This window comes from Urocitellus parryii, chromosome X, assembly GCF_045843805.1.
Source record: "Urocitellus parryii isolate mUroPar1 chromosome X, mUroPar1.hap1, whole genome shotgun sequence".
Lineage (NCBI taxonomy): Eukaryota > Metazoa > Chordata > Mammalia > Rodentia > Sciuridae > Urocitellus > Urocitellus parryii.
Window position 1 is genome coordinate 116,025,680 of NC_135547.1, and position 22,385 is coordinate 116,048,064.

Here is a 22,385-nt window from a genome sequence, read left to right on the forward strand (position 1 = left end):
GTGTAGGATGTTAAATATATTTTACTATAAAAATTCAAACATATATACAAATAAAAATATTGTCTAAACATACAGAATGAGTGCTGTTATTAGAAAATTATGTGTTTCATGCAAGTCTAAAGATATAGGAAAAAACATCTCCAAAATAAATTTCCTTTCATTTGAAGGCTGTACAATAAACTTTCATATAAAAATACATATAAGTTGTAACTTGAAGGCACAGATTCAAAAATAATCCATTCGATTAAAGGTTTTGTTTGTTTTATAGAAGGTGATTATTTTAACCACACACTGATAATCATTAATAAAACATTCTTAGAACAATAATTATGCTTGAAAATAATTTAAGTAGATGGAGGTGAGCAGTTTCTATAGTTCCATATTTTACTAGTATTTATCAAGGATAATCAACCAAGTTTTCTACTATTATATTACTGTTCTGTAAAATTATTAAGGGCTTTAGATATATGTACATATTAGAAGCCACCAAACTTCTAGGTTAAATTAACAGCTGTATATATTCAGATAGGACAAAAGGGTCATATTCCAGTGCTACCTGGGTTTTTGAGACTGGTTACCACATTAAAAAAAAAATAGGGGGACTGGGATTGTGGGTCAGCAGTAGAGCGCTCACCTAGCACACATGAGGCACTGAGTTGAATCCTCAGAACCACAGAAAAATAAAATAAAGGTTATTGTATCTGCCTACAACTAAAACAATTAAAAAAATAGTAACAAGGTGGGTGTGGGTGTTACTCAGTGATATAGTGCTTGCCTAGAATGGATGAGGCCATGAGTTCGAACCCCAGCAAGGGTGATGGTGGGGCCAGGGGAACAAGATTCAATTTTTGAATTCTTTAATTTTAACATATCATTACCATTTAAATTTAAAATAAAACACAACTATCAATTTGTGAAACAAGAACAACTAAATTAAGAATTCAAAACTGCTAGTTCAATATAAGTCATAGATTTTAGTTTTTACACTTTTTAAAGTTAATTTTTCCTGGAACTTAAGACATTTGAGAAACATTTCAGTTACATCATGTGCCAGTTTGCCATTTGCCATGGAACATGAAGAGCCCAGGTGGCTGCCAATGATGTGAACTTTTCCTACTAGCCCCACAAGTATGAGTCAGTACTGTCCTGAGGTGACCACACTTCTGATGGTGGCAGGAAACATGTTATTATTCTATCTCTGACAGCAGCTATCAGAAAATGTGCATAATGACACAGTTCATTCTCAAGTGATTAAGTTACATTATTTTGTCTTTCTTAAAGAACCACAAATCTTGAAAATTACAATACCTAAAAATTAACATGCAAAAGAAATAGTTCCTAAAGGACAGTAAATGCCATTAGAAATGTTCAAAATAGAAATACAATGACATTTCGTGGGTGAAAGAAAAAGTACCTTCAATATTCACTTAGTTATTGAATACTTGGGAGTATATAAGAGACCTACACTAATATTAAACTTGAAAAATCTATTACTGTATTTGTTTATATTTTGTTACTTTATTTAGTCATATCTCCCTATTTGGAAGCCACATATTTACTTAAAAATAATTACCAGAAATCTCATTATGAACATGTAATTTACATACCTCACTAAATGATAAACACAGATTTCATACTGCTATAGTTACTCTCAATTTTAAGTAAATAAATATTCTTTGAAATATGATTGAGATTTTTGAGGCTTTAACCAAAACTCAGACATACAAATTCTGGAAAGAAATAGGAATGAGAAGAGCACAAGTTATGCAAATCCACTATATAGAAACAATATCCAAAATAGATTTTTTTAAAAAAACATATCACAATAAGATCTCACAACATATTTTAAAATAATTCTGTAGTCTTGATCTTTTAAATATTTTTTGATGTATCATGATAGGTATTTGTATTTGGTAAGGACCAATTTATTCCAGTAGTATTATTGAAGTTAATTAAGTGATATAAACAGTTCAGGATTATAGGTTCAAAAGTTAGTTCAAATACATACTTTTGGAAGCAGGTATAATATTCATAATTAAAATGGAAAATCATTAAAATAAGGGAATTACAATAAATTATTCAGCACAGCAAACCACTTATTCAGCTCTAACTGACCTCAAAAAGTACTCTGTGCTCAGATTTCTGCTTAATCCTGTTATACTAGAGTACACTAACAATCTGCAAAGCTTTAGAAAATGAGATGTAAAATCATTGAGTCATAGCGCACAGAGATTAGAAGACCTTTGGGAAAAGTTTCTCCAGCAGTTAATAGCATTTTAACTCTCTATAAATGGGGTTTGGCATTATACAAATCTTACATTTGATTATGATAAAATGAAATCTAAAATAAACATTCTTAATGAGGGAATTATTCTATGAAGTAGACTTGTTGCATGTGTTAATCAAGACGTGCTCTAGCTTTGACATCAATAATCAAAAGAATTCATTCTTTTTTGTTCCTAACATAGATGTTCTCATAACTATGAAAAGATCTATGGAATATACTATTTCTGAGCTTTCATATATTGGGTTCTTTTATCATATTAATTTTGCTACTAGGAAGATATGTGAATTCAGACAAGTTCTTTAACCCCTCTGACCTCAGTTGCTTACGTGTAATACGATGGCATAGGACCAAGTGATTTCCAAAAGTTCTTTCTCCTTCTAGATTTCTATCAATTCATCTCATAGACTCTACAGAGAACAACAGTGTCAGTGTGTAGAAGAACTAAGCATGTTCTTTTGTAAAAGAAATGTCACAAACTGTTTTAAATAATGATGCATTTCAATAATGAACAAAAGAACTGTAATTGAATGTGTTTCAAAATTTCCTACCAAATATTAGAACCATACATGTTAGAAGTCTGTAAAAATAGCTATAAATTTTGCTAAGAATTTACATGCATATTTATGGAAAAAGGAGAAAAAACTAAAATAAAAGGAGAAAGATTTATAATCTAATATCTAGGAATTTCCCAGGCAGAATTTGAAATGGTAAATTGGCCCTGATGGTCTAGACCTTGGGGATTCAGATCTACCTAAAATATGAAAAACATACCTCTGTTTTTGTTACATAGAAAGTGTTTGTGTAAAGCACATGCAGTTTTGTGCTTGGCATTTAATCACAGGATAGAAAAATTAAGCCAAAAAATTCAGAGGGCTCAACTGTCTTTAGGTGTCACTAAAGCAGATGTAAGTAATATCAAGAATTTCCATTATTTACTACATCTAATCCAAATACAGGAATAAATTTAAAAGTTTAGAATCACAGAAGACTAGAGGTTTGAAGGTAAACATATCATTCAGCTTTCTTTTACAGCAAAGGAAACCAGAAATCCAAATTTATCATAGATAGGTAACACTAATGGATAGATGTAGAATTTTAAAAGCAATAATTTAAGATTACATGGTTTAAAAAATGAGTTATGAAGCTCAAGACCAATTCCTCCCCACCAAGAAAATCCAAATGGTCTTCAAAGTCTGGATAAAAGTGTAAAATTTTGTATACTGCTGGCCACTATCATCTACAAACACACCAATATCAAAAAGAGTGAAGAAGCTCCACAACAAAATCATGGTGAACAATAGTTCTCAAAAGTATTAGAGTCAACATTGTTACATAGTTATACTGGCTAAAAGACTTAACTAAATTGTGTATTTTAGAAATTCTTGTAACAAATTTTATATATAAGTTATTATCACTTACACAATGTACTCGTGTAGGGTATATACAGCAGTTTTCCAAGGAAAACACACATAGAAATCACAACACAAAATCTAAGGAAAAAAACAAACCACTGATAATAAAATAATAAAAACTCAGCATAAAAGCTTTGGGAAAGTACACTTTCCAACAACCACTCTATAGAACTTGGGAACTAATTTGCAAACTTAATGCTTCTCAATTATCTATCCAAATACCACTTGTGACACATGAATGAGAAAGGGCATTGTTTTGTTAGGGATTCTCTTTTGTTTTCAGCACTCCAAGCACAAATGAATTGGTTCATTTGTTTCTTGCAATTCACTGTGTCTGCTATGAAAAGTCAATAGTTCTTATCACTTAAAAGACCTATAGTGCTCATAAGTGCTTACCATTTTCACCACACATATTCGTTAATAATAATTTTGATCACCATGTATACAACCTGTAATGATAAACCTCATATTCTAATCATCTAATAAAGTCAGAGAAATGAAACTTCAATGACCATGAACTTTTTGATAAAATAATGCTGAGAACTACTAAGGAACCATGATATACAAGGTCTATTACTGAGATAATAGACCTGAGATAATACTGAGGCCTATACTATTGGGACTTAGCCAGGGATAGTACAGCTATCAACAATGTCTTAGGACTTTTGTATTGAGTTCTTGGTAAGAAGAATAGGATATATACCATTCTAATAATTAGGCTTAAGAAGTCAAATGATCATCTGACTCATAAAAGAAAAAATAATTTGGAAAGTTACATTCTAATAAAGCTGTTAGAGATTTTTTTCTAGTTCTGTGAAGAGTGTCACTGGTATCTGAGGGAGACTGCACTGAATTTGCAGATTGCTTTTGGTAATATGGCCTCTTTAACAATGTTCATTTTGCCTGAACATGAAGATGGGAGGTCTTTCCATCTTCTAGTGTCTTCTTTGACTATTTTATTTGGTGTTCTGTAATTTTCACTGTAGAGATTTTTCACCTCCTTGGTTAGATTTATCCCTAGATGTTCTATTTGCTTTGAAGCTATTCTGAATGAGTTTCTTGATTTCTCAGTGACTACATGTATAGAAAAGCTTCTGATTTTTGCATATTGATTTTGTATCCTGCTATATAGCTGTATTTGTTTATCAGATCTAAAAATCTTCAGGTGAAATATCCAGGGTCTTCTAACTACAGGATTATGTCATCTGTAGATAGAGACTATTTGAGTTCTTCCTTTCCTATCTGTATCCCTTTTATTTCTTTCTCTTGCATAATTGCTCTGGCTAAAATTTCAACTACTGTATTGAATAGGAGTGGTGAGAGTAGACATCCTTGTCTTGTTCCTGAGTTTCCTTGTTCAGCATGTTTGCTTTGGTTTGCCATATAAAACATTTATTTTGTTGAGGTAAGTTCCTTGTATACCTAATTCCTTCAGATCCTTTATCATGAAAAGATGTTGAATTTTGTCAAAGGTTTTTGTGCATCTTTTGGGATGATCATGTGATTTTTCTTTTCCTTGATTCCATTCGTGTGGTGTACTATATTTATTAATTTAATATGCCAAACTATTCTTGTGCTCCTGTAAGGACACCACATTGATCACGGTGTACTTTTTAATGAGATGTTTAATTTGGTTTGAGGACTTTTGCATATTTTCATCAAGGATATTAGTCATTAGTTTCTTTTCTGTCTTATCCAGTTGTGGTACCACAGTGGTACCTGCTTTATAGAATGAGTTTGGAAGCATTCCTTCCCTTTCTATTTCATGGGATAGTTTGAGAAACATTGGTGCTAGTTCTTTTTTAAAGGCCTGGTAAAATTCAGTTGTGAATTCATCCAATTCTGAGTTTTTCTTTGTAAAACAGCATGGTACTGGCATAAAAAAGAATGTAGACCAATGGAACAGAATAGAGGACACAGAAATAAATCCATTAGCACTAGCCATCTGAGTTTTGACAAAGGCGCCAAAAACATGTTGGAGAAATGACATCCTCTTTAACAAGTGGTGCTGTAAAAACTGTACATACATATGAAGAAGACTGAAACTAGATTTCTTTCTCTCACCCTGTATAAAGGTCAACTCAAAATGGATCAACGACTTAAGTATTTAAGATCAGAACTTTGCAACTGCTTGAAGAAAACAGGGAATACCTCAAGATAGGCACAGGCAATAACTTCATGGATAGGACACAAAAAGCTCAGGAAATTATAGCAAGAATCATCAAATAGAACTGCATCAAATTTTAAAACTTTTGCACAGTAAAAGAAACAATTAACAAAGTGAAGACACAGTGTACTAAATGGGAAAAAATCTTTGCTGGATACTTTTCCAACAGAGGATTAATATCCAGAAGGTAGAAGGAACTCAAAAACTTCACACCAAAAATGAATAACCCAATCAATAAATAGGATAATGCACTAAACAGATACTTCACAAAAGAGTATGAATGGCCAATAATTATATGAAAAAATGTTCAATATCTTTAGCCAACAGGAAAATTCAAATCAAAACTACACTGAAATTCCATCTCCCTCTAGTAAGAATGGTATCAAGAATATGAAAACCAATAAATGTGAGCAAGGACACAGGGAAAAATAAACACATACACAGTTGGTAGGGATATAGGTTAGTATAGCCACTATGGAAATCAGTATGGGGGTTCCTCACAAAACGAAAAATAGACCTACCATATGATCCAGCAATACACTTACTGAGTATATACCTGAAGGAATTAAAGTTAGCATAGTACAGAGATATCCACATACCCATGATTACTGCGGCATGATTCACAGTAGCAAAGTTACAGATCAGCCTAGGTTCCTGTGACCAGATGAATGAGTAAAGAATATGTGGTGTGTTCATATATGTACATAGGAATACACCACAGTGAATCTTAACATTGTGTACATAAACAAGACTGGGATCCTAATTAGAATAAGCTATACTCCATGTTTATAAAAATATGTCAAAATAGACTCTACTGTCATGTATAACTAAAAGCTAAAAATAAGAGAAAAGAATTTCCAAAGAGAAAAAAGAAGAAAATATAGTATATACACAATAGAATATTACTCAGGCATAAAAAAGAAATAAATCATGTTATTTACAGGAAAACAAATGGAACTAGAGATCATAATATTAAGTGAAATCAGCCAGAAAAAGAAAGACAAGTATCTCATGCTTTCTCTCATATGTGAAATCTAAGGTATTATGGTTTGGGTATAAGATATTTCCAGAAACCTCATGATTACATTATGAGAACTGTTACCTAATCAGTGCATTAATCCATTTGATATATTAATAATCTGAAAGAACTACTCTGTAATAACTGGAACCAGACAAGATGTGACTGGGGAAGAAGGACACTGAGTGTGCCTTTTGGGTTTATATTTTCTCCCTGGTCTGTGGAGCTCTCTTTTTCTGGTTGCCATGTCCTGAGATATTTTCCTCTGCCATGCCTTTGGCCATGATGTTCTGTTTCCCCTTGGGTCCAGAGCTATGGAGTTGGCCAACCATGGACTGAAACTCTGAAACTATGAGCCAAAATAAACTCTTCCTCCTTTAAAGTTATTCTTGTCTGGTCACAGCAGTGAAAAAGCTAACTAAAACAGCATGTATGAATATGTTACAATGAAGCCCATTATTCCATATAATTAAAATGCACCTTTTTTTTTTTTTCAAAAAGCTGTTAGAGAAAGAAGTGGCTACATCAATAACAAAAGCCAGTAAGAGAGGAAGGACTCCCAGGAGAGAGACAGTCATCTGAAATCCATACCCCAGATACAGTTTAAAATCAACATAATATATGCATGACATATCTTAAGGCAAACATATATGAGCTATATCCAATAATTTATTTCTAAGTTGGGATACTAAAATATTCTTTTCCTTAAAGATTATTTTATACCCTATATAATAATACATAAATTATTTTTTGCTAGTGTCAAAATTTACTCCATTTCTTCCAGACCACAACTGGAGAGTCTCAACTCAATATTATAAATTGTATAGTCTAATACATAAAGGGTTTCCTACTAAATATCTTCCCATTTAATCATTTTATCAATCTGAATGAAATGTAGAAATGGAGGAAGGGAAGGATGCAGTAGTGAATCTTTCCAAATGGCTACTAGGGATAAAGATGTTTTCAGCAGTCTTGAAAAGGCATCATCTAGGATTTTCATTTGGGAAAGGAGAAAAATAAATTCATGGCGGCTGATAAGACAGTGGCTTCTACACAATGATTACTCTTTATTAAATTTATTGCAGAACTCATGTCCATCTGCATTCTGAGAAAGCTTCCAAGTCTACTTCTCACCATCTGTATCTAACAAGTCATGCAAATCACACAATTTTCTTCAAATATTCTGTTTTTAATTATGTTAAGGCTGTCTATATTACTGTAATAACTAATCATCAGAAATCTGTAATTTTATTAAAAATATTACTAGAAAGTTTTGAGAACAACTCTAATCTAAATGTTGCCCACTTGCTCTAAGCTATTTTAAAATATTGGAGAATGTCAAAATGTCAAACCATCCTTTTCAGTTACATATTCAAAGATCCATTTCAAATGTTTGCTATTTAATCCATAATCTACACAGGTTGCCCTTTGAAGAACTCTTTAAATATTACTAAAACAAAAAAAATCACTCAAACAAAAGAAAATACCCTTCATTCTTGAAAATATACCTCATGAATACCCAAAAGCAGAAGCATTTCACAATGAGCACATGAATGCGTATCTACTATGGTACTCATGGAGCACAAAGTCAGAAAAAGACACTTAGCAGACCAGGGAGACAATTCTACAACATTCACATCAGTATCAGAAGACCCTCACACTTTTTCAGAGCAGCATTAATAACAAAAATTCAAGTAAGCTGAAATTGTGATAATTATAATATTTCAATTTATTGTGGCAAGAAAAAAGCATCAAGTTTATACATTAAATTCCTGGTCATAGTTTATTACAAGAGCCTGCTTCTTTTAGAATTTTTGCACCAGTAAACTAGAAAACAAAGAAAATCTCAACCAAAAAGGCACAGGAATTAAGTATTAAAATAATTCTGCCTTAAAATTTAATGTAATTTCTTGGAGATGTGACCAAAGGAGTTCTTAAATTTCAACCATGCTCACAACCCAAACTCAGTTGCTAAACACACTCCACATACTTATTATATGACGAAAATAAGGTGTTACATTTAATGACAAGAAAAAAATTGACCTCCTTGCCGAAAAGCAATCAGAAAAGGTCTTTTAGTTATAGTCATTTTCACCAAATCTGTCCCAGGCAAACATCTGCTCTATGTAAATATGTGTGCTTACTTATACACACATTTATATTTATACAGCTGAAAATCAATTATTATAAACTACAACATTTATTTTCTCTAAATTTTTCATGCCTTGTTTAACATTCCTACACAAAATGTATGCAGGAAACAGAAACTACAATTAGAATGATTGTTAAGAATCAGGCTTTGTTAACAAGGTTTAGAATAGCACACTCTTCTGTCCAAGAGTTTAACTGCAAATTGGTTGCAGTGAGGTAAAATAAGGGCTAACTACCAGTAGTCTTTGTCTATGTACTTTATGCTTCCTTTTCATAGACATATTTCTTGATTAGCCAAAGGTAATGGGAAAAATCTAATCAAGGAAAAGATTAATTGCAATAGAATGGAAACAGGTATAACATTCATTCTAGAAAATTATTTTTTCAAACCACAATATATATTCATAAAATTAAAAAATATTTTTCATGTGTGGAAAAGCATACAGCAAGAGACAATTAAGGTAGAGGATTCTTGACACCAGGCCGGGGCCAATACTGCATTTCAGGAGAATTTTGAGAATTTTGAGTTTTAAGTAATCACAATAATTGTGTTACTGAATGACTGTTAAATCAATGTCTGAAACAATCTCACACAATGAAGAATTGCTCATATTCCAAGTGACTTTTTTTTTCATTTGACAGTGTTTATTATTAGTAATTCCAGAGAGGCAAGTCAAAATTATTTCATGAGACATTGCTAATCTTCTAATATTACCAAATTTAAGAATATGATAAACTCTAATTTTATATTTAAACATAATTTTTATTTTAGGATAATTTAAGATATATAGAAGCTGTAAAACTAGTATTAAGAGTTCCTCTGCATTAAAAAATGACAAAATTAAAAAAAAAAAAAAAAGAGTTCCTGTATACCCCTCACCCATATTCTATTATTAACATCTTATATTCCTTTGGTATATTTGTCACAACTAAGAAGTCTATATTGGTACACTGCTATTAAATTAAACTCCACACTTTTCTAGAATTTCATTACCTTTTTTCCTAGTTGCTTTTTCTTTGCCATGATACTAGCAAGGATACCCTAATAACCGTTAATCATCATGTCTCCTAGGCCTCCTCTAATCTGATTCACACAATTTCCTTGCTTCCATGATCTTAACATTTCCACGATCTTAACATTTTTGAGGAGCACTGACTGGTCAGATATTCTTGAAAATGCCCTTAAATTTGGGTGTGGTTAATATTTTTCTCATGGTTAGAATGGTGTTATGGGTTTGGGGAAAGAGACCAACAGAGTGCCATCCTCATCACATCCTATCAAGGGTACACTACATTGAATTTTTAATGTGAGTATATATGTTATATTGTCTATGAATTTTATTTCAGGAGACATAAAAGGGTTGTTGGGTTCTAAAAGATTAATGTATAAAAAAGAATAAAATACATCACAATGTGTGTATCTATTTGGATTATGATTTTAAAAAACTGTATGAGAACTTATGACATTTATGAAACCAGAAATTTGAACTAAATACTGATGATATTAAGGAATTAATTTGGTGTAATTAAATACTGGTATACTTCTCTATTATTAAATTATTAAATACTGGTATACTTCTCTATTATTCTGCTGTATTTATTTTCTGTGTGTTAGTTTTCAGTATAAATATAAGAATTAGCTGGCAAAAGCAGACTCATTTAAAAAAACTTCAAACATAAGAAACTAATGTCTTTAAACATAAAATCAGAAATATCTTAAAATTAATGGAGATGGAAATTTATGGTATTACTTCATTTTTTCTATTACCAGAATGCTTTTTAACATAGCATATCAACAATTATTTCAAGGAAAGTGATGAAATTCTAGAAAATAATGAGCACTTTAGGAGAAAAAAAGTGTTTAAATAATCAAATGGACAAGGCTAATACAACTTCAAAATATGGTAATTACCATATTTCATAGTTGTTATTTTTAAAAAGTGTCTATTGTCTTGGGTACTGTAACATCTTTTATAAAAATTGATAGACTCCAAACTATTTTCTGCACAATAACACTTTAAGTTGTTTTCAGTTCTTTAAAATTTCTAGTCTAAAGCATGCTTACCTCAATTCGACTAAAAGAAAACAAAGAGAAATAGAAAGCATCATCTTCATATTGTCACTCTAAACAAATCCTACTTTAGGCTCCTGTATATGTACTCAGATATATATTTAGATGCATATATAAAACTATATGCAACACTTCAAAATATAATGTAAACAGAACTGAACTTTTCATTATCATTTTACAAATACTCAACTGATAAAACATCCCTAACTCAACTTGATCACTCCATATTTTGTATTTATTTCACAAGTTTTTGATTAATTATGATTCAACTGTCACTAGCACTTCAGGTTAATTTTGTGAATTACTAAGCTATCATATCATATCACAATCTGGTCTACAATAATGATTTTCAAACAAAGCAATTTTAGGAGACAAATTAACATTTGGTAGATACATAAGGGTTTCCAAGATATAGAAATGCATTAAGGGTTTCCAAGATATAGAAATGCACTGAAAAATGTCTGTAAAAACACTGATGGAATGCAATGCTAACCAATGATCAGTTAATCTGAAAAAAGTAAGTCATTTCTAATAAAATGTAAATCACTTATGAACATCTTTTATAAGGAACCATGTACTTTTATTAGTAATCCTTGGAGTACAAAATATCTCCTTAGCACTGAGTTGATAGAAGTAATGAACTTAGCTAGGTTTTTTAATGTAGGTCCATTCTCAATTTGGGTGGAAAGGGGACATCAAATTCCTCAGGTTCACTATAAAATAAAAAAGCTGTCACCAAGACTACACTTGTGTGTAGTATCTTTTTTATTAGCTAGAGTCCTATTCTGAGTAGAAACAGCTCACCATACACACATTCTGTTATATGTCAAATGGACCCAGCAACCTTCATCTTAGCAGACACTAGAGAAATTAGGCCTGATGGAGAAGACATCTACCTTTCTTTTAAAAGTATTTCCAGAATTCCTTTCATGTCACATCTACCTCTGGTAGAAAGGCATGGTGGAAATATTATGTACTTTCTTTTTTTTTAAAGAGAGAGAGAGAGAGGAGAGAGAGAGAGAGAGAGAGAGAGAGAGAGAGAGAATTTTTAATATTTATTTTTTAGTTCTCGGCGAGAGAGAGAGAGAGAGAGAGAGAGAGAGAGAGAGAGAGAATTTTTAATATTTATTTTTTAGTTCTCGGCGGACACAACATCTTTGTTGGTATGTGGTGCTGAGGATCGAACCCGGGCCGCACGCATGCCAGGCGAGCGCGCTACCGCTGAGCCACATCCCCAGCCCATATTATGTACTTTCGAATCAATTATAAATCAACCAAATGGTCTAATAAAAACAAACACCTATTCAATAAATATTTGAATATATATAGGACAATTCATTCAACATTTCTAAGCAAAAATCTCTCTACACAGAAGTCTCTTCATTTGTAAAGTATAGATAATTCTAATATTTCAGGGCTAGGATAAGCATTAAAGATAATGTAGGGAAAGCACCTATGACAGTATATGGCATGTAGTAAGCACTTGTGATTTCTGCCTCTAAAGATTGCTAAAACAACTTATTCCTTAATTTTAAAAATCTGGTATTTATCATGCACTTACATACCAGGCATTGTTTTAAGCATATCATCACAGAAAAACTTAGAAATACTATTTAAATTGGTGTTTCTATAGGTAATACTGCCACTCCCATTTTGTAAAAATGAGAAAATCCAGATCTACACCAGACCTCTATTGATTTGTTTCAGGAATTATTTGAAAAAAACATGTTACAAGCCTGTTTTTAAAATAGTAGATGTATCTGAAACAAAATTTTAAAATTCAAGCAAACAACAACAAGGAGAGGAGAATATGGGCAACATAAAAAAGAGCAACTAAATAAATGCATATTTTATCCAAAGACTATCCAATCTACCCAACAAGACTAAGAACATTAATATATAACATAGCCTTGTGTGCTACACTTGATATTAGTTATGTAACTATGCTTTTGTCATATATTAATGTTAGTGCTTGTTTTGGTTTATTTATTAAATCTTGGTTTTGAAAGCAATTTTATGTTGTGCCAAAATACCCAATAGATGAACATATAAAACCAAATTGATTGTATGTTAGTAAAATTTAAACTTTAATGAACTTACGCAAATACTGACAAACCCTTTCTTTCCTGAAATTGCAAGTATAATGTATGAAAACTTGTATTAGAATTAATTATAATTAAAATTGAATAAGAAATTAAATATGTCTTTAAAATTTTAAAAATTCTATTATCTTGAATAGTTGTGAGTCAAACTGGGTACTATTTGAAATCCATGGTTATCACTAGCTAGAACACTAAATGCCTGAAGATGTTTTAAGAGTTTAAAAAAAGCAACATAACTATGTTAAGGTCTTAAAATTTTCAATTATTTTGTTTTGTATTTTAACAATTATACAGTGAAGAGGGGTCAAGCTGTATTAGAAAAATCTTGATAATTTGTTTACCAGTGATGTATACTAGCATGTAATTCACAAAAATTGCACATGGGACAACTGTTTCAGCAAGTTATGCTTTACAAATAACTCTCTACATATGTTCTTAAGAAGTACTCTTCAAAAAGTTAAGTCAAAATAAATTTATACATAATTTTAAAACTGTAAATTATTTTTAAGTCAGAGAGTGATGGAAAATTACACACAAAAATATTGATTGAAGGTGAATTTTAAATACCTTAATTTTAATCCTATTAATAAAAATGCAAATCCAGCACTAAATATAATAAAGAAGATAACAGTTTTCATTAAACTAAGGGGCTATTTTTCCACTTTATGTCCATAATTAACAATTAAGGGATAGTTTATTCTCATAACAGAAAAATAAACCTTTATATGAAGACAATGCATTGTATCACTATCATGTGTTCTAAAATATATAGATTCTACCATGTGTTCTAAAATATATAGATTTTTAAAAATACCAAAATAAAGAAATTAGAAAATTTGAATGAAAGAAAACAAACAAATGCTTAGAATAAGGTGTACATTTCCATTTTTAAACTAGTAAGTATCTGCTGCTGCCCTATTAAGTGACATAAACAAATGATATTTCCACCATATTTATAACATTTATTTCATAAATACAAAAGTGTCATTAGTTCATTAAAAATTATCAACATTTCGTTATAAAATGAGTCTAAACCATGATTTAAATCTTTGAATTGGCTAGAGCAACAAAATCCTACTTTACACTGTATTCTGGCACACAACGTCCAAGTTGGCACAGAAGTATCCATTAGAGCACTATAAGGGACATCATGTGTACTGTCTTTTAGGAAAACAGATTTGCTGACAGACCAATAATCTGTGAATAAATTAATTTATTTCTTCACTCAATATTTTCTGGGTGCCTATTTTATACCAGATACTTCCTTATACATTGTTACAAAAAACGAATTAGGTCCCTGCCCTCATCTAGTGCAGGAGTTAGACATCAATCAAATAATCATACAAATTAATGTAAAAGTATAACTGGCAGATGGGACACAGAAGATACATATGGTACTAGAAGAGCATATAACTGAGGATTTGATGTGATCTGGAAAATAGAGAAGGCTTTCGTGATGTGTAGGAGGAAAAGCTTGAGATCTGAAGGCTGAGTATGGATTAACTAGATGAAGAAAATAGGGAAGAAGGAATACATGAAGTTCAAAGGCCCAGTGGTGGACAAACAGAAAGACTGAAAGGCAGCCAGCATAGTCAATGCTGGACATATATCTAGCTTACCTCATAGGCAATAACCAAACCTTCAATGGTGTCACAGCCATGTAAGGACTTCGATCTTCATCATAAAAACAATCAGAAGCTATCAAATTGTTTTAAACTGATGAAGGTAAAAAGTGAGAGAATAGAATCAGTTAAGAATCATTCTTAAGGAGTTCACCTTGACTGAAAATTTGTGGATCAAATAAAACAAAATTAATATACTGTAATTATCATTACCTTGACAGAAAACAGAATAGGTTGTGTTTTGCCCTTTGGAATGATAAGAGATTAAGGGAAATGGAGCACACTAATTTTTACCAGTTCTAAACTCACCTAGCATTTCTCAAACTTTTCCACATATGTACACATAACTGATGAACAGAGTGTACTCATAACCCTGGAGGTCCAGGGAATGCAGCTTTAAACAGCCTGCTGCAAGCCTAAAATTCTTGTCAATGCCTCTGGTCTCATCTTTAAAATCATACTGATTTTGCTCTATCCATCAGGGATAATAATATCCACATTTGATTTAATATGAAAATAATGTTTAAAATGCTTAGCAAAAATCATCTCTTCTGATAATTTGGCTTTCACAACCACAGAAATACACCATTTTGAGGAGTACAGACCTATTGATATTCATGAAAACTGTGAATTCACACACTGAATGTCATTCAACCCAATAATGTCACATTGAAGAGCACACTTGGTTTTTGGTAAAACACTTAACCAAGACAAAAAAAAAATCATAAAAAGTAAAAAGTTTTAGACTCCATTTTTTTTCAACTTACTATCTCTCCCTCCCCCCTTTTAAATTAGTACAGATGTTCCATCCTTCTACTACTCTTTATAGAAGGTAACACTTCATGTTTCACAGTTAAGTCTTATGTGTGAGGTACTGTAAGGAAGTCACACCAAAAACTAAAAGTAATTAAGAGTAAATTAAGCTTTAATCTAAAGTTACTCTGCTATAAATGAAAACGGTAATTTATCATTGCTTTAAGAACAGTATTAATATCTCCATTCTTCACATAAGAATATGGATCACTAAACGTCTAAATAACATTAATGATGTAATTAATCTTCAAAATAACTCATTTTAACATTATTTCCAAATTATTCCTGAGAAATGGATTTGAAACAGCTGTACCAATTCAATACACATTCTTTGTGGGCTTATTTTTGGCAGCCAAAGTTTTATAATGTGGTATTTATTTAAACTCAGGACATGATGAGAGTTTTATTGTCTCTGTGAAATGCAGATTTGTTCTTGTACTTTTTTGCCACCTACTCACACTCCTCCCTCACTTTCCCCCTTGTGCCTACCTCTCCCCTTCAACCACACAAACCTAGATAAGTTCGTCTGGTTAATCACTCCATTTCAATGCCAGAGTCTTTTGCTGTACCTCCACAGTTAGGATATATCCCTCTTAAACAGCATCTTAATTACATAGTTTAAACAGTTGCTAAAACCCCACCCTCTACATGTGCCCCTTTCATGGTTCATAACATTATCTTCTCTTTCTACCAGTGCTGTAAGCATAATGCAACTTTTTTTTTTTAATTTACCCAGTGTACTAGTTGGTGCATGTCTCTGTCTTGGCATAGGTTTGTAAATGTCATTGTCATTCCTCACAGAGGCTAATTTCTCCAAACCAGAGAATAATTTATTTAAGATAATCCATTAAAACATCTTTCTTGAAGATATATTAAGTAAATAATATCTGAGGACTAGAATACATACACAAAAATATATTCTTTCTTGCTAATCATGACTAAATCATGTGTTAACCTAAGGAGCAAATGTTAACAACACCTTAAATAAAAATTTTTGTGAATTAAACTAACATATCAAAATGGTGTCTTGTTTACATAAAATGACAAGAATTCCTGTTCCAAAAAAGGGTCAAATCCAAAATAGATGACTGTTGGTGCCTATCTAGTCAAACTGCAACTGAAAAACATCTAATTTTTCAAAAGGAAATGATAAACCAAATTGATCTATTGTTCAACATATTTTCTTAAAAGTCTTTACAGCTTCAATTTCCTGCCAGAAACTTATTTCTGATCTCTCCCTCAAGACACTAAAAATTTTGACATTTTTCCATTATCAAATTGAGATAAATTTCAACCTATGCTCTGGGTCCTGTGAGAGGGGCAAAATAATTACTAAAGAGCATTGTACCTGTCAAAACTTCTTTGCCTTCCTTATCAGAGACATTCTCCTTTACAGCATTTAACTTTTATACTGAATGGACCTTATTTCTTGACTACATTTTCCACTATTATACAGATGCATGCAAAATATTACTTTTGTTTTTATACCTAAAATAATGTATTTCATTTTCTATCCTCAAGATGGCTGAGTCATCGGGATAGAAATTAGAAGTCAGGGAACGTCTCTTGAAGAAAATGGTTTATAATAAACAGGAAGGAGTAGCACAGTGATTATGGAATATGCTGAGAAAAGGCTATCGTAAAATTTAAATTTAAGGGATTATAACAATACAAACTTGGTTAAAGCTAAGTCACAGAACCGATAAGACCAGCAAAGCAGGGACTGTTGGTTGACTCCAGAAATCATAATAATTTTATTTGACCCAGAACAAGAATAAAGACCCCTAGAAGAATGTTGTGCAGGAAGCTGGTCCTAGAAAATATCTACATTAGTTATGTGACTATTTTGAATGAGTCTCAAAGTTGGAAATGCTGTGAGAAGAAAACTTGAATTATTGGGTGTGATATGCAGAAGGAAAATTAATGATAAAATTAATAACAGGAGCCCTGAAGTGTTCTGAGATTTTTTGTTATATCGCAGTAAGCAAAAAAAGTAGAGGACTGGTGACTCAAACAAATGCAAATTATGGAGTATTTCTAGGTTCTGCAAGTGAACAAAAAGGATTTGAGAAATAACTTGTTTTAGAGTAATTAAATAAGCAAAAAAGTAGAAAGTTATTGGTCTACTTTCCTATCTGTGGCTTTTTAGAATAATTTGCTCAGTTTTAATTATTTTAAAAAATTATGTTTTAAAATTTTATCAAAACTATAAGAGGACTGAATGCAATTTGCAATTTAAGGCTGGTTTCAAGTGCTAAATGGCATTTGATTCTTTCCAAAAATACTTTTATGAAATTAACTTGAAGGTTTATAAAATCTCTCTAAATAGCCAGAAGTACTTTCAGAATAATCTGGGATATAACTAGTTATTTTACTGACTCATAAGAATTTTGTGTATTTACTGTAAATTACACTGATAATGTGTCACATTGAGTTTTTATTGTCAATAGAAAATTTGGTGAGTATTTGATTTTATAAACAGTGAAGTTGGGTGAATAAAAAGTGCAAGCCTTTGCTCATATCTTTACTAATAATTAAAATAAATTTTATATTTACATCTCCCTCAAATCCATTTAAAAATAGGTCAACATTAATTGCAATGTATAAATGGTCTTTCATAATCTTGAATCAATGCTACCTGTCAGCACATTTTCCCCTTCATTTTCTTCCCTGATGAGTGAGTTTCCATACCACTTCTATTAGTTGTCTAGAACCATATATATAATGTATATATACATCCATACATACATATATATGGTCATATCTATCCTTTAATGATTGCTTTCTGTTTGGAGAAGAGAAAAATATCCTAGAAAGAACACAAAGTAAGTACCTTACTAAACAGAGTTATAATTATTTATAATTGTGACCAGATAAAAGGATATATTAGATGCTTTAACATTAAGGGTGATGAAACTGTCCCATTAGGAGCATGCTCTGAAGAACTCCCATAATGTTGCAATTGTGCAAGAGCCTTATGCATTTTTCAATTCTGCCTTTATAGCACTACATATTATACAACACTAAATGAGTTTTAATCATCTCCAAGTTGGGACCTAAATTAGCAGTTAACTTTTAAACATTACTGCATCTGAGAAAAGGGTGAAAAGTATTTTTTTAATGTCTTTTGCTAAATTTTACTTGGAAAAAAGAATATAGAGGGGAAATTAAGGTAGTAGTATAAGTTACAAGTTGAGGAAATGTTCATTTCATTCAATTATTTCTTAAAATCTCATTTTTATATCATCTTAAATCAAATTTATATGAATATTGTGAACATTTTAGCAGTAAGAAGTTTGGGATTTGAAATAGGTAATTACATTAGTCAGTCTCTTCCAGTCTTTTGCTGGACAAAGACACACAAATTCTATCCTGGCTACCTAAATAAGCTTTACTAGTAGCTCTAAAATGCGTCACCAACAGGTATGAAAACAAGTTAAAAATAATGGGCACTGAATATCACAGCTAACAATGTTAGCCTAACTTTAAAGAAACTACCTTTTAGGCTGCAGAGATTTTTAAATGATTAGTGTACTGGGAAACTAACAATGTGTGTCAGATTATGTGCATCATATGCTGCACTTGCTTCAGTGGACCTAAAATGTGGAGAGAAGGGAAACTGCAAGAATGTAACTGGGTGGGAGGTGAAGAAGATGGAGTATACTGCACTCATTACAACCATCATGAGAATTTGTGAGAGGTAGTCTATGAAGCTCATGGAATCAGGATAGCTTGTCTTTGAATATTTCAGCCACAGATTCAAAGAAACCTTTCAGACTTTTTAAAAGGGATTTTAATTGAGCATTCTTCCTTCCTACATATACTCTAGCTCTTTCTTCGATGACTGAGAAATAGAGAAGACAGATGTTTTTATCTGAGAAAGAGGGAAGGGGAGTGAATTGGTGGGAATCTAGGAAGGTGGAATTTCAATAGCAAATATGGAAAGAGAACAAGCAGCAGAAAAGATGGGCCAGCCACTGCAGGACTCTGTCTTAGTCATCTTTATAACCCCCATGGCACCTTAGCACAATGCACCGCACACAGGGGGGCAGTAGATAAATAATGAATTAGGTTTAATTCAATTCACTCACATTTATTCTGTGCTTTGCGGTTACAAAGCCCTTTCCACATATTAGAAGAAAAAAAGTCAACGAGGAATAAAGGGGCTAGAATGGGATAAAATTAAAATAGATAAAGAAAAAATCTACAATAAGCAAAAGATAGAAAAGGTTCAGAAAAAAGAAAGGGAATAAATTGAGTTTCTCCTTGTCAGTTTCAACCCTTTCCAATCATCACAGTTTTCCTGCTGAAGTGCACGGGGCTTAGAAAGTATGACTGCTAAGCAAGCCCAAAGAAAAGGGGCTCCCTCACCTTCAGAAAGGGCATTTTCAAAGATAAGCCTAACTGATCTGACTAGAGTTCCTGCTCAGGTATAACCTCAAGCAAAGCTCTAACATTCCAAGTGTCTTCCAATCGTGGCCAAGGGATTCCTTTATTCCATTCCTCCACTGCTCAGCATTCCCAAAATCTTGGGGAAGAGGTGGGTCCTAGGAATGGACTGGGGAGGCTTTCTACAACCCCCCAAAATCAGACAACAGAGGGAGGTAGTGAGGCAAGATAGCCCAGGGACTAGAGAAAAAGCCCACGTTTGCGACCTAAGAGGATGAATGTCTATGACTGTGGTTGTTGAAACTGCCAGGGGCAAAAGGCAGTGGTAAGGGCTTCAATATGGAAGAAATGAGAGGTGTACTTGAAGACGTCTTATAACTGGCGTTGAGCCCCTAACAAAAAGCCACTAGATCCAAAGCCACAAGCGGCCTGAATCTTGGCAAGCAGAGGGCAAGCGGGGATGCGCAGGAGGGAGCCCACACAAAACCAGCGCCTATGCTGTCCCAAGGGAGGCATGTTTTCCCCACTCCGAAGTAGCGTGTCTCCTGAGAATTCTCTGCCCAACATGGGGGAGGGGGTTCCCAGCTCCAAATGAGGGCGACCGCGTCCTGACCCCATTATGCGGGCTTAAAAGTTGCCAGGAGAGTTGGCGCTAGACACACCTGGCAGGGGTAGCCACCAAGGGGGCATCAGGTTTCCCAGGAACAAAGAAGTCCGCAAAGAGGAGACTATGGAACCAGGTCCTTGACGGGGGCGGGGGGCTCTCCCTGAGATGGGAGACCCGGGTCGCCACGTCCTCCTGGCCTTCGGGGGACGCCGAGGGGAGCGTGGAGTGGGCAAGATTCGCCTCGCCAGGATTCCACCGCCGGGCTTCCTGCTTCCAACCAGGTGGCGCCCGCCACCCTCTCTCTCTCCGCGCCCCTCTGGCTGGAAACAAAAGGAGCCGGGGACCTTGAGCCCCAGTCAGCCTCTAAGGACCCCCGCCGCCACCCAGCATGCCAGGATAAGCTGGTGGAAGCTTCTTCGATGGCGGGCTGTGCCGCGGCGGGCGCCCCTCCCTTCCTCCCTCTTGCCGGGACCCTGCGCCCTCTCCACAGCAGGCATTACCTTTCATCCAGTCCACTACTTGACTCGGAGACCATTTGCTCACAGGTTCCATTATCAGAGCCATGGGCACAGGGTTGGTTCGGCGTGGGGCGCGAAGCTCAGGCACAAAACGAAGTCAGCAACCTGAGCCGCCCTCAGGTGGGGTCCGCCGCAGCCTCCCAGTGTCAGTGGCACGAAGAAAGCGGCTTTTGTGTGTCGGGTCTGGAGGCTGCAATTTCTCTTAGCCGGCAACTGGGAGGAAAACGCTCCGGGGTGGCGGCTCCGCGCCGGGTCTGCTCAGTCCCAGCTGAGGCGGCGGCCGTAGCTGCCGCTTCCGCCGCTCCGCTCCGGTCTCCGTCCCGGCGGGGCTTCAGTTCATGGTTTGCGCTGCCAAGAGTCGCGGGGTTGAGGGAAGGAACCGCTGCCGCACGTCCGCAGCCAACTTGCCCGCTCGCCTCGCGCGCGGGAGTGAAGCCCCCGACACGACGAGCTGCCTGGCGGAAATGACGAGGGGCCTCCTGCCACCCAAAATATCTCTCCGCAGCCCTCGGGTGCGGGGCGCGCGCGCCACGAGCCCCCCGCCCGCTCACTGCCGCGCGGTCCCGCCTCCGGGGCCGACGGCAGGCACGCGAGGCGCGTGCGCGTGTCGGCACGAGGCCGGAGCCCAAGGTCTGTCTGGCAGGCAGGCAGGCAGGTGCCAGCTGCTTGCAGCCTCGCGTTCCCGCCCTGGGGGCCGCCCGGGGACAGAGGCGCGCAATGAGCGCGTGCGCGGCGGCGGCGGCGGCAGCGGCGCAAGCCCGAGTCTGAGCCCTGGGTCAGTCAGTCAGGTGCGGGCGTGAGGAGCGCGGCTCTGAGGGGCCTTTGAGGGGACGCGGCGGCAGTGGCAGGGAGCCCACCAGTTGAACTGTGACAGCTGAGGAGGTACCTGCGGCCCCGTCATCGAGGGGAAGGGGACTCCACTGAGCGCGGGGTTACTACGGGAGCCCGGGCTTTCCTTGCTCTCGCCCTCCCTGCTGCTGAGTGGGTTCCTGAGGTGATTTCGGAGACCCGCGCACTCCTGCGGAGATGGAGGCGTGAACTGCCATGGACGGGAATCGGGCTCCGCTGGCCAGAAACGCAGAGATGACGAGGCAGGAGGGCCAGTGTTGAATCTGCCCTGGGTCATAAGCTGAGTCTGGGAAGTGGGTGTTGAGGCTGTCACCAGCAAGTTGATTGTCCCTGTGATCCTGAGACAGATTCCCCCATGTACCTTTTCAAAGGGCTCTGT

At 35.0% G+C, this 22,385-nt stretch overlaps 1 protein-coding gene across 4 annotated transcripts in view; it reads right to left on the bottom strand.

Annotated features, from left to right (window-relative positions):
* Window positions 1–21,213, bottom strand: part of Cnksr2 (connector enhancer of kinase suppressor of Ras 2) — a 262,226-nt gene extending 241,013 nt beyond the window's left edge. For all 4 annotated transcript variants that reach the window (XM_077794034.1, XM_077794033.1, XM_077794032.1 and 1 more), the window contains exon 1: window positions 21,140–21,213. In XM_077794034.1, the coding sequence (XP_077650160.1) occupies window positions 21,140–21,203 (64 nt within the window). In that variant the 5' untranslated portion in view covers window positions 21,204–21,213. The remainder of the gene's footprint in view (window positions 1–21,139) is intronic.
* Between the last annotated feature and the right edge of the window lie 1,172 nt (window positions 21,214–22,385).